General features: G+C 39.0%; 1 protein-coding gene across 1 annotated transcript in view; it reads right to left on the bottom strand.

Moving 5' to 3' along the window:
- PLCH1 (phospholipase C eta 1) overlaps positions 1-16,965 on the bottom strand; it is a 277,981-nt gene that overhangs the window by 17,690 nt on the left and 243,326 nt on the right. The window contains exons 13-18 of the mRNA XM_033203550.1: positions 12,750-12,821; positions 8,913-9,004; positions 5,555-5,652; positions 2,578-2,757; positions 2,381-2,488; positions 967-1,091 (exon numbers count right to left, since the gene is read on the bottom strand). Coding sequence (XP_033059441.1) covers positions 967-1,091; positions 2,381-2,488; positions 2,578-2,757; positions 5,555-5,652; positions 8,913-9,004; positions 12,750-12,821 — 675 coding nt within the window. The remainder of the gene's footprint in view (positions 1-966; positions 1,092-2,380; positions 2,489-2,577; positions 2,758-5,554; positions 5,653-8,912; positions 9,005-12,749; positions 12,822-16,965) is intronic.

Genomic DNA, 16,965 nt, shown 5'->3' with positions numbered 1-16,965 from the left:
GAAGGTGGACAGGAGCCTTCTAGGGATTCTGGATATGCTCTGTCTTGATCTGGGTGGCATAATAATTAATCAAGCTATCCATGTTTGATTTGTATACTTTAATTCCCATCCTCTCCTCTAGGGGGAAGAATCTTGTCTTGTTGGTCATCTGTAGACTCTCCTTTGTGGTGCCAGTTCTGGGTAATGAACAATGAAGGAATAAAACCCAAAGAATCTACAAAGAGCTAATGTAAGAAAGTCTAAAGCAGAGAAAGTAGAGTTCTTAAATAAAGCATTTATGGTGGTACCAAATTGTACAACTCTGTAATTTCCTTCCTTAAGATCCAAAAATGATGGTTTAACAGGTGGGAGCAACAAAGAGCCTGAAATAATGGATCAGCTCTGAGAGGAAGGGCAAGAACATAGGAGAAGCTGCTATTTAGGGAGAAAACAAGGGCCAAGAAGGTCTAATGGAAACAATGGGCTAAAAGCTCTGGAAAGAAAAAAGACTGTGGCCACAGATGAAGACATTTTAAAATCACACTACACAGGTACAGCAAACGATAATAAGAATCGCACACGGCCAAGGAGCAGGTGGCTGATGGGCAGCAAGGAGGAGCACTGCCCGGAGGAGAGGAATGTGGAGGTTATATTATTAACGAAACATTGCCTTCCCAGGTTAAGATACACTCTTGGGCAGTGTTCCATTAATAATATAATTGTCTTTGCACTCCAATTTTAGCAATGCCAGTGTCAACCTTAAATTGTGAATTCATTTGTGTGCACTCATGCCTTCAAAATAGATGATGAACAGCAGTACAACAAGAACTGTGTGACTTAACAATAAATTAGTTAATGTCTGATAAGCTGAGGTCAGTGCTCAGTTATGAACACACATACATCTCTGAAGACAGTTCAGATAAAATGTAAATGAACTAAGATAATCACATAATTAACCAGTTAGACATGTAGTCACAGGCAACTTACCTCGCCTCGATCTCCAAACATGGAGTCTGGAGGTTTGGGGAGTTGCTGTCCACTGATAACTTTTAGGATGAGCTGCTTTTTGGGGTTGGCAGGAAGAGGGTCACCACAGAAAGGGTTGAAAGTACCTAGGCCAAGTAAAGTATAAGTTGGTAACATAAGAAGAAACACGCACACATGCACAGTTTAAGCTTGTAAACAAACAGACAAAAACAAATGCTGAATTACATGATCACATAACTATCAGTGTTGCATAGCTGTGGTTTTCATTAGAATCCATGTTCCCAAAGGCCAGTGGAGTGGGCCAACTTAAAGCAAGTGTTTGCAATGCAATGATCAACTGTGGAATGGAGGAAAAGCAGCATTTTATTTGAACACCAACAGTGTGGAAAGAAGAACAATTATGTCAGATTCAAATAATTTTCTAACCTAAACTATCTCAGGTATGAGTGAATATAACAAACAGAAAGAAGACCTGAAATTAAGTAAACAGCAGAGCAAGAAAACGTGCAAAGCATAAAATCTTGAAGATAATCCTGTCAACAATGTTTTTATCTGAATTGTTGTAAATGTAATTTGGAAATTTTAAAAAGAATTTTAATGAGCAGAACCAAAAGAAAGTGTTGTTTGATCTAACACAACATTATCCTTTTTTTGTTTTGTTTTGTTTTGTTTGAGATGGAGTCTCACTCTGTCACCCAGGTTGGAGTGCAGTGGTGTGATCTTGGCTCAGTGCAACTTCTGCCTCCTGGGTTCCAGCGATTCTCCTACCTCAACTTCCCGAGTAGCTGGGACTACAGGCATGCACCACTATGCCCAGCTAATTCTGTATTTTCAGTAGAGATGGGATTTTACCATGTTGGCCAGTCTGGTCTTGAACTCCTGACCTCAGGTGATCCGCCCGCCTCGACCTCACAAAGTGCTGGAATTACAGGCATCGGCCCCCACAACCAGCCTATCCTTTCTCTTTTGTTAGCACTGTTTTGTAATTGGACTACACTGAGTAAAATAGCTTGATAAAATTGTTTCAGGTGGAATTGAAGCTTGCCAGCAGGTCACAGAACTCACATTACCTAAGATAGTTTCTGGAAGATAGGGCTCACACCTTAAAAAGCAGTCTAGCTTATACATGGCACTGGATTTCAAATGATAACCCAATACCATCCATGTCCCTCTTTCACACACAACCTCTCAAGATAACATTCTAAACATCATGGCTAACCAAATATTAAGTAGTGGTAACAAGAATTCTAATTCACATTCAAACACCTTAACCTATCTTTTTGGAAAAAAAAAAAAATGTTGAAAAACTCTAGGGTATCACACTTTCTAAACAGCTTCCTTAATAAAGGTTGCCTGCATTTAGACTATGAAATTAACATACACCTGCATTTATGACTGTGAAATTAATACACACCTTTGCACATTTGCTGGGGTTTGAGGACGTAGCCACAATTGCCATTTGTCTTGAATTTGGCTCGGTTTAACTGCATCATTCGTCCTTCGGATTGATAATTCAGTGCCACTGTGCAAGTTAAAAGTTGGAGAGAATTAGGCAAGATGGTGGCATAGTCAGAATATACAGAGAACCGCTCCTTCCCAAGGAGTACGCACCTAGCTGGCAGCCTGCGTTCCAGTAGGGGAGCGGGTTGAAGTTACTGGAATCAATGCGGTAGGCAGAGGGGTAAATCCTCGTGAGCTGCTTTTGATTATAAATCATGAACTGCTCTGATTTTTGCTGAACAACCTGATGTGCTCTTGTTTCACTGAATGATAACACATTTCCTGTGGTTCCTGGCAGTTTTTAATAGAGAGAAAAAGGAAGTGAGAACTACAGCAAAGAAAACGCCATGCACAAAAGACCTTATAATGATGTCAGAGTATACCAATAGCAAAAAGCAGAGCACTAGAGAGTGGATTCAACCAGAGTAGAGGCAGCTTCTCAACAGGAAAGACCCATAAAATTCCATGTTTAGGAATGGAATTTTGAGGCCAAATCAGAGCTGTGTGTCTTGCTCAAGTAGCTGTCTATTTCTGGGTCCCCTGTTCTCCCTAAGAATTCAATCATTGCACTAATTTATGACTATCTGGCGAGCATGAAAAGAACGGGTAGAAAAAAAAACTTAAACGGAATATCTTTGCCAAAGATATAGGCAACCAAGGATAAATAAAACTGGATAGCTTCTTCCTGATAGCAGGAAGACATTCATTGAAGGCACTCATCTAAAAGGCACACGTGTAAAACATGTATTAATAGTAACATTCAGGATCCAAGAAAATAAAGGAAAAAGAACAATTACAAGAATAAAAAGTTGAGTTTTAAAGTTGATTTGAATAGAACTATGGAACAAGCCGAAACCTGTTTGGGAGAAAGGAATAATAATGGAGAAAAAGAGGTCAAAAGCATTATAAAGGAATAAAACTTTTGAGAACAAGGACAGTCATTCACCTAGCCACGTACTATAAACTATGGAAAAAAGTAAAGGGAGGTAAAAGTACATGAAGCCTGTAATAAAGTTTCTGCCAGCATAATCATCAGGAGGGGTCAATCTAGACTCACAGAAGCTGCAAATGTGGGGGTCATAATGGAGTAAAGCTCCAAACATTTAATATTCCACTCTTGTCTCCAGTCCCACCTTTTGTACCATATCTACAAAGCCCCCACTATTCCCACCCCTTCACCAAGCACCCATACCCTATCCCCAAAATGGCCACCCATATGTCCTTTGAACATGCTGGAAAAGACCAGCCCAGATAAAAAGATCCAAAGTTACCCAGAATCTCATTCTTATTCAGCCCTAATAAGCTGAGTGTGTGTGAGCCCAGACAGAGAGATATGGTCCATGAAACCAACGAGTTGAACTATATATGTCTTGCTGAGCCAGCTGGGCCTGAGTCATATCTAGACTCTTCATGTTTATTAACACACAGTTTCCCAGGGCCCCTGTGGTCCTCTGGGTTGTACGCCCTTAGATGTTAGATGCTGTTCAACTGACAATGATACTCCAGAGTTAGAAGAGTCAGGAATACAGACTGTGGCAAAGAAATTAGACGATTACAGTTTTTAATGTGATGATGTTTCTAGTTTAGACCATTTCCTTTAAGATACATCTTCAAATATATTTTATTGGCATAACCTATTAACATAGTTTACATATCTCAAGCATACTAATATTGAACTTATTTGCAGATTTTGATGAGGGATGTTTTAAACATTATAGGAGAAAATATCTTTTTGACAAGCCTAATTCAGATGGAATAGGACTATAATCAATACTACTGTTTTGTCTGTCTTTCCACATAAATATGCATATCACAATATCATTAATATGACCTTGCTAATTAGGCACATATCAGTTAGTATATTAATGAACTTGAGTTGTATCACATTAGGATAAGCCATGCATTCATTATCTAGTTTTCACTTTGTGGCTGGCAAAAAAATTAAAAAGACAAAAACAGTTGAAGTTCAAGAGCTAAACAGTGCTCAGTATTAATTTTCATTAAATTAATAGTATTATGTTTTCCAAGCCATTTATTGGAAATTTTTATTCCCTAAACCAAATATACATTTAAACTTAATGCAATCATTCCCTGAGTTTATTTTTGAGCTAAGGGCAATTGTTACAAGAGTTTGTTGCTCCGTTGCTGAGAATCCTACAGGGTCTCATGCTTTCACATGTGAAATTCATTTAAATCTTGTATAATTGTTACCATTTGAAGAAGGAATCAGGGCCAAAGGGAAGAAATCTTTCTGCAAATAGAAAAAGATACATTTGTGGAGTGGGGGCTGGGCAGGGGGCGATGGGAGGAAAGAATCCTGGAGGTTTGTGAGGACACAGTGTTGTTTCCCCTTCACTAAAACTTGTTGAGAAATTTGGAGGTTCTGATTTACATTTCAGTTCCACTAAAATTAAAATTAGATGAAAAGCCACATGACAGTAGGTTATTTCTGTAAGCATTCAGTAACTAAATGAAATACAAGATAAAGGAGACAAGAGTAACTAGCAGGAAAGCCAAGGATATGAATAGATGTGACTAGAATTTCTCAGCTCCCTGTGGCAACTGATAGGTGAAAAACAGTGACAGAGACAATGCTACTGAGATTTCTGCTCTTTTTGTTAAAACTTCAATCTGGATTAAGCTATTTTCACCCAAGTCAAAACTTTCACTGAGAAAACATAGGGCTTTTCAAGCTGTGGTTTTAGCCAATTAATTTCTTCTTTTGCTCATTAGCATTTGGAATGGCCATCAGTGACCTGGTCCTCAAGCCAGGCCTGGTCTTCACAGTTCAAGTGCTGCAGGAAGGTCTTGCCCTGATGCACTTGTCTTTGTACAGTAATAAAGTCCTCCTCGGCCCTGTGGGAACTTTCTCTGGCCTCTGGTCAATCAGGCAACTACAGTAATCAGTAGAACCCTCCATGTCAACTCAACACTATAACAGCAGTGAGTTTCCTGACACTTAAATTGGTTTCTACATAGTCCCAAAAATGTGTGTTGATAATTGGATTAACAAAAATTCATTAACAATTGAAAGAGAAAGGTCAAGAATGTTTATTCAGAGTGGAAGGAGAAAACTCTTCATTCTTACCGTCATCCACAATGTCCTGAGCGGCCACGGAGTTTGTGTACACAACCAGATCAGAGAGTTCTCGGCAGAGCTTCATGGTTTTCCTTCGGCGACCCAATCTGTGAAGTACCCACATAGGACGCATGACATTTTGGAGTTGAAAGAGGTTTGGGTTATTGGTTATCCTACTTTCCTTATTTAAGACAATGATTTAATAGGGAATATCTGCCCCAGGTCCTAAGGGAGCCAGGATTGGAACCCAAGTGTGATTCCTAATTCAGTGCTCTTTCCACCACAAAAATCCTACCACAGTAGTCCCCACTTATCCTCAGTTTCCCTTTCCAAAGTTTCATTTGCCCATAGTCAACCATGGTCTAAAAATATTAAGTGGAAAATTTCAGAAATAAACAATTCATGAGATTTTTTTTCCTTTTTTGAGACAGAGTCCCTCTCTGTCACCCAAGCTGCAGTGCAGTGGTGCAATCTTGGTTTACAGCAACCTCCGCCTCCCGGGTTCAAGTGATTCTCCTGCCTCAGCCTCCCGAGTAGCTGGGACTACAGGTGCGCACCACCATGCCAGCTAATTTTTTGTATTTTTAGTAGCGACAGGGTTTCGCCATGTTGGCCAGGCTGGTCTCCAACTCCCGACCTCAAGTGATCCACCCGCCTTGGCCTCCCGAAGTGCTAGGATAACGCCTGGCCATGCATTTTAAATTGTGTGCCATTCTTGGTGGCATGATGAAATCTTGTGAGGTCCTGCTCCGTCCCACTCTGGACGTGAGCCATCCCTTTGTCCAGCATATCCATGATGTACGCGTCATCTGGTAGAAATCTTCTTATGTGACTGACTGTGGAGGTTTTGCAGTGCTTATGTTCAGGAAACTCTTATTTTACTTAATAATGGCCCTAAAGTGCAGGAGTAGTAATGCTGGCAATTCAGATATGCCAAAGAGATGCTGCAAAGTGCTTCCTTTAAATGAAAAGGTGAAAGTGCTTGACTTAATAAGGAAAGAGAAAAACAATATACAGAGAGGGTTCACTACTATCTGTGGTTTCAGGCGCCCCCCGGAGTCATTTCTCATGATAACGTGGGGACTAATGTAATGTGGTTTTATTCACTGCTCTGCCAGGAATCACAGCCTCTTCTCATGCATTTGTGAGTTCTGCTGTGAAAGGCTGGATTCCCACTGTGACCCAGTTAGGGAGTAACACCAGAGTTCATCAGGGAACTACATGGCCTTTGCAGGGAGGAGACCTGGGCTAAAATGGAACAGAAACACTGTATAGTGGGTAGTGGGCCACAAGAATTATATACCTAAAGGGTAATATGCCAGATTTCCATAGTGATTATTGGAGAGGTGTAATTACAAAGGATGTTTACTTTCTTCTTTATACTTTTTCTATATTCTCCAGCTTTCTTAAAACAAACATTCATTACTTTATCTAGCACTGCTTTTATCTTAGATATTTTAATAGTCCTCTCTCTCCTACAAACCGTTCCTAGGATCTGCTCTGCAACCTTACAAATTGTACCGCCACTCTCTACTGCAGTCAAGTCCTACACAGACCATCACATTCCCCTCACACGCACACTTTTCTCCTATGGGAAACATAACTACCAAAAACAAACCTAAACATTAGTGTTCAATTAAACTTTATATTTTTAAGCTCCAACAGAATATCTATACATAAAATAGTAACTAATTAGGAAGAGCAGAGGAGGTGTATGTGGTCCGTACTCTAGGGAACAGAAATAACATGTGTTATTGTCTGCCTTTTTGGTTCTAAGTATCCTAGTGGGTGTGAAAAGGTAGTTTTGATTTATATCTCCCTAATGTCTAATAATGTTGAGCACCTTTTCATGTGTTTATTGGTCATTTGTATATCTTCTTTTGTGAGGTTTCTTTTCAATAGTTAGATGTTTCCCTATAGGAGAAAAGTGGGTATGTGAGGGGAATGTGATGGTCTGCTGAGAACTTTACTGTGGTAAAAATCAATAGAAAAAATAATGCATGCTCCTTCTTTACCATATAATTCGGAAATTCTACAGCCACTGGTGAAAATCTGATTTTGTGAAGGCTAATGATTATAAATCAGTGTGAAGTCATGCCTCGAAATTATAAGTAAAACTGTAAGATATTCTGTGAGATGGAGAAATTCTACAGAAAATTAACTCTTTTTATTCTTCATCCTAGAGGTGCCTTAGGTTACTGAAGTTCCAAAAGGATGTCATCATAGATGCTCAGGCCCTGATAACTATTATGGGAAAACCTATAGTTGACACTAAGCAGCATGCAAAATGATTTCATATGATACCTATATTGACGTCTCCTTTGCACACATTAAGATTACTGTAGCTTTCCTCAAACACTGCCTTTTCCCTGGCTATATATGTCAGAGTTAAGCCTTTCTCAAACTTACATACGACAACAGTCACAGCAGAGGTCTCCCAGAAGGTGATCCTATTATTTTCTCTTTATCCTTTACTGTAACTATATATTCAATTTTCTGTTCCCTAGAGTAGGGACCACATACACCTCCTCTGCCCTTCTAATTAGTTACTATTTTGTGTATAGATATTCTGTTGGAGCTCAAATATAAAGTTTAATTGAACACTAAAGTTTTATTCCTACAGGGCTTCTATGCTTCTAATTTCATTTTTCAATAAAGGCAAAAGTGTGTGTATGTATCCATATCTATCTAATGTATATAATTTGTATTTCTTTGTGAATGTTATGGTATAAATAAACTGCCAGGAACTCCTGTAACGAACGAATCATGTGTCACCATTTGGATTCCGAAAATACGATCATGTTACTCATCACAAATACTATTGGCAATAAAAAACAAACAAACAAACAAACAAAAAAGAACTTTTTTTGAATACTTATTTAATTGGGCCAGGGCTTACAGGGCTAATTAGTTTAATTCCTTTAATCCTTACAATGACTCTAAGGGACAGATACAACGAGGAGCCAAAAGCGTCCCATGCTAGAGTTCGTAAGTGGAGGAACAAGAATTTGAAATCTGGCTGATTTCAGATGCTTGGCTCCTAACATGGGCTTAGCATCCATCTTCTCTAGTCTCTTGTGACGGCCTTTGTATTAGTTCATGTGCTCCCTCCCTCTTCTCTGAAAATACCTTTGACTTGACAACCGCTGCAGCTAACATTTATAAAGAGCTCATTATGTGCCAGGCACAGTGCTGAGTTCCCTACATAAACTATCATTTCATATCCAGCTATTCTTCACATGTTCCACAGCACAGAGTACTTTCCTTGTGATCCAATTCTCTAGACATGTACAAGAAAAATGACTAAGCTGAAAAGGATGGAGGGGCCTCAGGAGTGTGAGCAGGAGACATGGAGATGCTTTGTTACCTGTACAGCTGGCCACCCTCTTTGACAGTATTCTGCTGTGTGTCTTCCTCATCATCAGTACTGTAAGATTTAGACCGTGATTTTGTAGTTTTCTGCCAGAAAAATCAAAACAAACTTAAGGAACTCATTGTATCAAGTATATTTACAACATTCAGAGAATGAGCTGGGCTTTAAAATGCACATGTCTTACACAAGCATAATAACTTGGAGGGAAAAAATGACCAAATATTGCAGTTTGCTTCACCATTAATAACAAGCATATCTAAGGCCATAACTATATTAAAATGTTAATGCAAAACTGAGAGTTTCATGCTCAGAAACTGACTTCGAAGACACATAAAGTTGATGTATTAGAAAGACTTTATTAGTCATGCATTTTGAAGGTTTCTACTAGGGGTAGAGTCAAAGTTGCAGTATCTATTTAAATGATTATAAGGGACAAAATGCCCTTTTGTATGGGAAGCTCACTATTAATAAACTGTAAAAGGCATATTTTTTTTTTTAGAAAAGGACACGTACTAATTTTTTTTAAAAAAATTGAATAACTACCATTTCTGCTTTTGATCAGTATGCACTCAAATGACCATCTGAATCAAATTTCCCTTTTGAGATTTTGACCCATTTTCATTTCTATCAGCAGGAAAAAATATTGCTACCCACAGAATATAGGCTGAAAGGCTTCGGGTCTAATCTGATGTCTTTTGGACAGATAAGCTGTTTCACAATAAAACTTTTTTGGGATGGTATGATTTCATCCCCAACAATTTGGAGATAGCCCCAGTATTTAGGCAACACAGACCTCAACAATACAAATGATGGGCAAAGCGTGGTGGCTCACACCTGTAATCCCAGCACTTCGGGGGACCAAGGCGGGTGGATTACCCAAGGTCACGAGTTCAAGACCAGCCTGGTCAAAAACTGGTGAAACCCCATCTCTACTAAAAATACAAAAATTAGCTGGGCATGGTGGCAGGTGCCTATAATCCCAGCTACTTGGTAGGTGGAGACAGGAGAATCGCTTGAACTCAGGAGGTGGAGGTTGCAGTGAGCCGAGATCCCACCATTGTACTCCAGCCTGGACAACAAGAATGAAACTCCATCTCTAAATAAATAAATAAACAATACAAATGATGGGGAAGGACCACCCCAATAATTGCAGACAACCTTGCCATCAAAAATACAGTGTCTACAAACAAAAGTAAGATGTTTAGACAGGGAACCCTGGACGTGGGGAATGTGGCTTAGAAAGGGAAAGGGTCTCCATCCCCAAATTACCATAGGACCAGCCACTTTCTAGATTTTCTCATGTTTCTCCCAACTCCCACCCCAAAATCAAACAAGCTACACTGTTGGCATAAACATACTCAACTTCTCTCTATTGCACTGACAGTGAGGTGCCAGTTTGGTTTGGAACTTTCTCCGGTATTATTTATGCCTTGAGAACCTCAGCATGCAGGTATGGAAGCCCTACCATTTGCTGATCTCATGTTCCACCTTTCACCAAGCTGGTAAACTGGCTAATCTCACTAGCTTCCTATTGGATCTTTAGAAAAAGTGTGGCAAGAACATCTATTTCAAAGGATTATTGTTGTGATGATTAAATAAATGGCAGAGAAAGTCATTCTCTAATCTATATAACATTAACTTTCCATTTAAAATACTGTCAATATTTATTAAAATAATCTATAAAAAGTCTCATGGACAACAATTTGTTCTTATAACTTGAGGTACAATAAATTTTAATTAGGTGAAGTACTCCCTAAAACATCTATTTTGAAAGACTGTTTTAATTGTAATGACAAGTTGCAAACCAGAAGTGAAATACTCTCTAATTCCACATAGTAATTTGAGTTATACAATAATAAATGTCTTTTTAAGCATCATTTTTACTATAAAATGCAAAATTAGAAATAATAAATGAATCACCAATGACAGATAACATTCAGAGAGTGATATACTTTCTGGACATCCAGTTTTGACACATTTTTTCATGGTTATCGTACCATAGAATCTACTTCTCACCTTATTTTTTCATTTAATGTTTCACATGTTGAGCTCTTCCAAGGGATCATATTTTAATGGCCGCATAATTGTTCATTATGTGAATGACTCACAGATTACTTACACACTCCTTGAGAGGGAACATTTTGGTTGTTTTCAATATTTTGTGATAATGACTAATCTGACTAGTCTACTAATAAATTATCTCACCGATGGGCAAGAAATTCTAGATATGACATTCCTTAAAGTAGAAGAAATGGCCTTACAGAAACCTCATGTATAATGTAAAGTTCACCATCTAATAATCGAATTCTTATGTAAGTTTTACTGTCAAACAGCTAATCTGTCCAGAAGACACCAGTTAGTGTAACTTTTTTTTATTTTATTGAAGTATAACATACAGTTAGGACAGCACACTGGTCATAAGTGTACAGGTTAATGTCTTTCACAAATCAACCACACATATGATGAAATAGAATATTATCTGTCTCCTAAAAGCCTTCTGATCCTCCAACCCTGTCATTCCTTTCTCTGTGGAGGTAATAACTATTCTGATGTCTACTCTATAGGGTTTCTTTTGCCTGGTTTTGAATTTAATATCAATGGAATCAAACTGTATGTACTCTCTTGGGTCTGGTTTATTTTGCTCAACATCATGTTTATAAAGATCACCATATTATTGCATATAGTTGTAATTTTGTCATTTTCTTAGTTGTTAACTATTCTCTTATGTGAATACACCATAATTTTTATTCATTCTATTATCAATGGACATTTGTACTTTTTCCTCTTTGTACTATTACCAATCTCAATATAAATATTGTTATTTCTGTCTTTTTTTTCTTTTGTAGATGGAGTTTCACTCTTGTTGCCCAGGCTGGAGTGCAGTGGCGCAATCTCGCCTCACTGCAACCTCTGCCTCCTGGGTTCAAGCAATTCTGGTGCTTTAGCCTCCCGAGTAGCTGAGATTACAGGCACACACCACCACACCTGGCTAATTTTTGTATTTTTAGTAGAGACGGGGTTTGGCCATGTTGGCCAAGCTGGTTTTGAACACCTGACCTCAGGTAAGCCACCCACCTTGGCCTCCCAAAGTGCTGGGATTACAGGTATGAGCCACCGCACCTGGCCTATTTCTGTCTTTTGACATATACCTAACAATAGAATTGCTAAGTCATAGTATGTAGTCAGATACTGTGAAATAGTGGGCCAAAGTAGCTGCACAAATGTGCACAACCATAAGTAGTGTATGAGAATTCAAGTTCTTTGTCCTCACTAACATTTGGTTCTTGCCATCTTTTAATATTATCTGTCATGGTGGGTGCATATGGAATCACATAGTCATTTAAACTGTGTTTCCCAGATGACTGATGGGTGAATCCCTTTTCTTTATTAGCAATTTGGATATCTTCTTTTGTGAAGTGCCTGTTTAAGGGTTTTGCCCATCTTTTAGAAATTAGGGTGCCTATCTTTTTATTTATTTATAGAAGCTATTTATATATTAGGATAGAATATATAATACACACCCCAGTTTTAGTAACACATATTCATTATGTATTGGATATGTGTATTTAAGATGTTAAATACATTTTTTTGGATATATTATTGGATATATGTATTCAAAATATTATTTCCCAATATGCAACTTGCTTTTTGATACTGTTGATGTGTAGAAGTTCTTAACTTTTAAAGTAGTTTAAATATCAGTCTTTCCCTTTGCTGATGTCCTGTTTAAGAAATCTTCATTTATTCCAAGGTCATGATGATATTCTCCTGTTACCTTCTAGAATCTTTAAATTAACTGAATTATGCATATTTATTACTCTTAATTCATACCTTATGTTTTCCGAAGTTGGTCATGAGTGATCGTCCATGTGATTTCTTTCCACTTTCCTTTACATCTGGACTCTGAGTAAACAAAGGCATAATATAACTATTTATCTTCTTTGCTTTTGTCTTTTTCCTTAGTTCTGGTGGAATGGCAAGGGGGCCCTCTCTTCTCTTCTGTTTGCCTCTAGGTGAGAAACAAGCAGACTCCACTCATTTCCTCCTGCTCCACACTCCACTACCACAAAGGTGGCTCTGCCTGCCTTGGAAAGGGAAATATTGGCACGGAGAGATGGATGCCAGCCAGGATGCAGCAGCTGCCTGTACCTTCCCAAAGCTAAGGTCAAGGGCTCTCAGCAGTGTGCAGGTGTGCTGGCCCTCATGGCACCTGTTCACCAGGCTCTCCACAGCACAGGATGTGTTCTTTTAAATGTTCTGAGTGGGGTTAAGTCATTTTCAGTTAAGTGGGGATTCAGTTTTGGAAAATGACCAAAAGTCATTAGCAGCCAATTCTATTGAATAAAGAAAGTGGATCACATTGACTAAACAGTGCTATGTGGGATTTTAAAACATTATAAATAAATAAAATCCAAGGATATCTATGAGATAATAAGATTGTTTTTGTTTGTTTAAAGTAAACCAAGCAAAATGTATCTGTTCACTGAAATAATTCTCTCTGTGATGAGCACTAGAAAGAGGTATTGTAGCCTCTGAATTTTTCCTCACATAGGTTAATTTTCCAGTTAGAGATACTGGGCCAACTCTCTTTCCTGGAGCCTATGTCTCATTAGGGAACAAAAGGCCACCTGCTAAGAGGGTTTAAACTCTTATTCATTTGTCATCCCTAAAAATATGTTAGGTGGTTCAATACTAATACTAATAACATGGTATAAGGAGAGACCAGTAGGCCCTACCTGACTAGGACTCCAGCTAAACAGAGGAGAAACAGGTGACCACATAAATGGAACAAATGTGGGTGAGCAAAAACAGTTAAAGCCAAAAGGTTGGGAAGGGCATCTGTATATGCCCATAGATGCTAATCAAAGATGCAAGTAGAGGTGGGAAGAGGTTGGGTGAAGTCCAAGAACTGGTTGGGGAAACAGCAGTTCAAAAAATGCTGGAGGAGTAATGGTGAGGGGTTTACAAGGTGATTGATATTAGGTAACTGTTAACTGATTCATGTATGTTTATTGCTTTTGGAGATCTATCAATGCATATCATTAACTGCTCAAAAACTGTGGAATTTTTTTTGTTGTTTTGTTTTTTTATTTTTGAGATGGAGTCTTGCTCTGTCGCCCAGGCTGGAGTGCAGTGGCCGAATCTCAGCTCACTGCAAGCTCCGCCTCCCAGGTTTACACCATTCTCCTGCCTCAGCCTCCCGAGTAGCTGGGACTACAGGCGCCTGCCACCACGCCCGGCTAGTTTTTTGTATTTTTTTTTAAGTAGAGATGGGGTTTCACCGTGTTAGCCAGGATGGTCTCAATCTCCTGACCTCGTGATCCACCCATCTTGGCCTCCCAAAGTGCTGGGATTACAGGCTTGAGCCACTGTGCCCAGCCAAAACTGTGGAATTAAGAAGGCAGCCAGATGTGGTCATAGATGTAGTACTGCTCTCCAAGTTAGAAGACCCAGTTCTGCCACCAAATAGCTTCATGTCCTTTAGAAAGCCTCTTCTTTTGGTCTGTTTTTTTCAAATCTATGAAATGAACCAATTAATCTGTGAGTTCCTTTCTATTTCTAGTAACCCATCTATTGGTAGGGAGACCATGCCATTTATTGTCCAAAACAGGACCTTTTAAGAATAAAATGGGATACTTTTAATAATTATGCTGGGACAACAGGTATAAAGCATGGCTGTCACAGCCAAATTGAGGTATATGGTCACACTATTTAGTAGGCACCTACTATACCCTAAGGATAATGTTAATTACATTACATATATTCTCATTTACTATAAGAATTTATGTAACCAACCCTGGAAATAAATATGATTAAAATCCCAATTTTACAGAAAAGGAAAGCAGAAATACAGACAAGTTAGATTATAATCCCAAAGTTAAAAAGCTCGTTGGTGATAAAACAGGATTCTGTCTAGTTACAAGTCCTCTCTCTGGCTTCCTTCCACTCCCCAACATTTTCTATCCCATTAGCATGCTTTTTATGTAGGAAATAGGTATCTACAAATACCTATCACCAACTTGGACCTCTCCCTCAGCATCAGCACATCTTTCACTGATTTAATGAGTAAGACATTGTCCTAGGAACTTGGCATGTATATAAGGACAAGAGCAAACAAAAGAGATGCAGACTCTGCCCCTATTGGGCTTGCAGTCTAATAGTAGAGACAAACGATTACAATACACTGTCATAAGACTATAATGGGGAAAGCTTAGGGCACTGTGGGATGGCAGAGAGAGACCATCTACTGTATTTGAGGATTAAGAACTTCCAAGGGGACATGACACAAAAGCTGAAGCCTAAAGATGAGTACAAGTTATCTATGTAAAATGGGGAAGAGCAAGTGTACTATGGCCAAGAAAACAGCCAACATGAAAGCCATGTGGTAAGAGCATGGTACCAGGAAATGTGGAAAGTGGAGGTATGTATGCACGTGTGGACTTATACACATGCACACTCTGTGGGTGTCACTGCTAGGAGCCAGAACAGGAAGGAAGGATCTTATGGGCTATTATCTCTGAATCCGAGCTTTATCCTCCAAACTATGAGGATCCCTAAGATGGTTGAAAACAGGAGAATGACATGACCAGAGGCACATTTCTGAACTATAACTATGGCAGTGGTGTGAATGAGACATTAAGCAGGGCAGCTGAGAGCTTAGGAACTTGTTAAGGTTATCCAGGCAGCAGTAGTTCAGATATAAAGAAAGCAGCAGATTCCAGAACTCTTAAGAGCCATTTCCTGTGACTACTAAGTTCTTCCAGCCTGAAAGTGAATTTCATTTTTACTTTTCTTCAGGGTTCCGCAGGAAAAAGACAGCACAAGTAGAAACCAATCCTGCACTGTTGATTGACGGTCCAGAAAAGTAGAAGCTGGAGTGACGTGCTGCCCAGAGCCACACTCAGCACATTCTCAGCTTTGGATTTAAACCGACATATGTATCTGGTACAGATGGACTTGTCTCAACAGTAACTTGCCCAGTGAACCAACTTTGCTTGCCCAGTGAACCAAAACCATATTTTAAAAACATAGCAGTGTTAAAAAACCTCAAAAATAAGTAAAAAGGAGATGAGTTTTGCTACACCACCTCTCTAAAATTTTCAGTTCTCTTACCATTTTACCTGATGGAGAAATTGTCATTAGGATCTCTTTAATGAATAGCAAAAGAGAGAGGGGCTTAATTTGTTTCTTCCAAAATATCCAAGCCTTATGGTTTGCATTTCCAATTAGAATAATCTAGGATGGGGCAAAGACTTCTCCAAACGCATAAAGGAAGTAACTGGCCCAGATAAGCCAATGAGAGTTCACTAAGGACAAGAAGCAGAATCAAGATAGGCTAAACAAATCTGATCTTACAGGTACTTCTGGTGTTGAAAATAAATGGCTGGAGGCGAGGAGAGTGAGAAGATTGTTACTATTTATAGAAATTATTAAGAAAATCCAGAATTATATGATAAACTATAAGGGCAGTAATGCTGTAATTGACCTTTTGGTTGTCTCCCCAATATTCCATCTGCCCCTCTAACATGCAGTTTGAGAGGAGCTAACTTTTACAAGAGCTTCAGAGGTAAGTTCTCACTGGCATTAGCAAGCTATTATGATCCTATACTCTGGCCAAGTACTGTTTCAGGAAGGACACTTACCCATGGCCACTGTGATTAGTTTAGGGGTAGGCACCTGAACTAGGCAACTCTCTGTTAGTTAGGGCTAGTATGCTTTCTCAATCTCTCTGGATATGGACCAAGAAACACGTAGCTCATGGGCCTGTTGGCAGTCATCTCGCAACCATCATGGACAGTTGATGAACAGGAGAACCAGACTTGAGATGACACTGATAGCATGATAGGCAGAGCAAAAAGATAGGTCTACAATGACACCGCTGAGCCTCTGGATTAAACCCACCCCATAGGCCATTCTGCAAATAAATTTTCTGCTTACCAAACCCAACATCTTCTTCATCACTGAAGCCATTTTGAATTAGGATTTCTATGTTTAGAAACTAAATGGGCCTGAGGAACAGCCTAGCAGTTGGATGGCTAGACTCATG

The sequence above is a fragment of the Trachypithecus francoisi genome, unplaced genomic scaffold, assembly GCF_009764315.1.
Source record: "Trachypithecus francoisi isolate TF-2019V2 unplaced genomic scaffold, Tfra_2.0 Lachesis_group0, whole genome shotgun sequence".
Lineage (NCBI taxonomy): Eukaryota > Metazoa > Chordata > Mammalia > Primates > Cercopithecidae > Trachypithecus > Trachypithecus francoisi.
The sequence above is the reverse complement of the archived record's forward strand: the minus strand, read 5'-3'. Positions and strand labels throughout refer to the sequence as shown.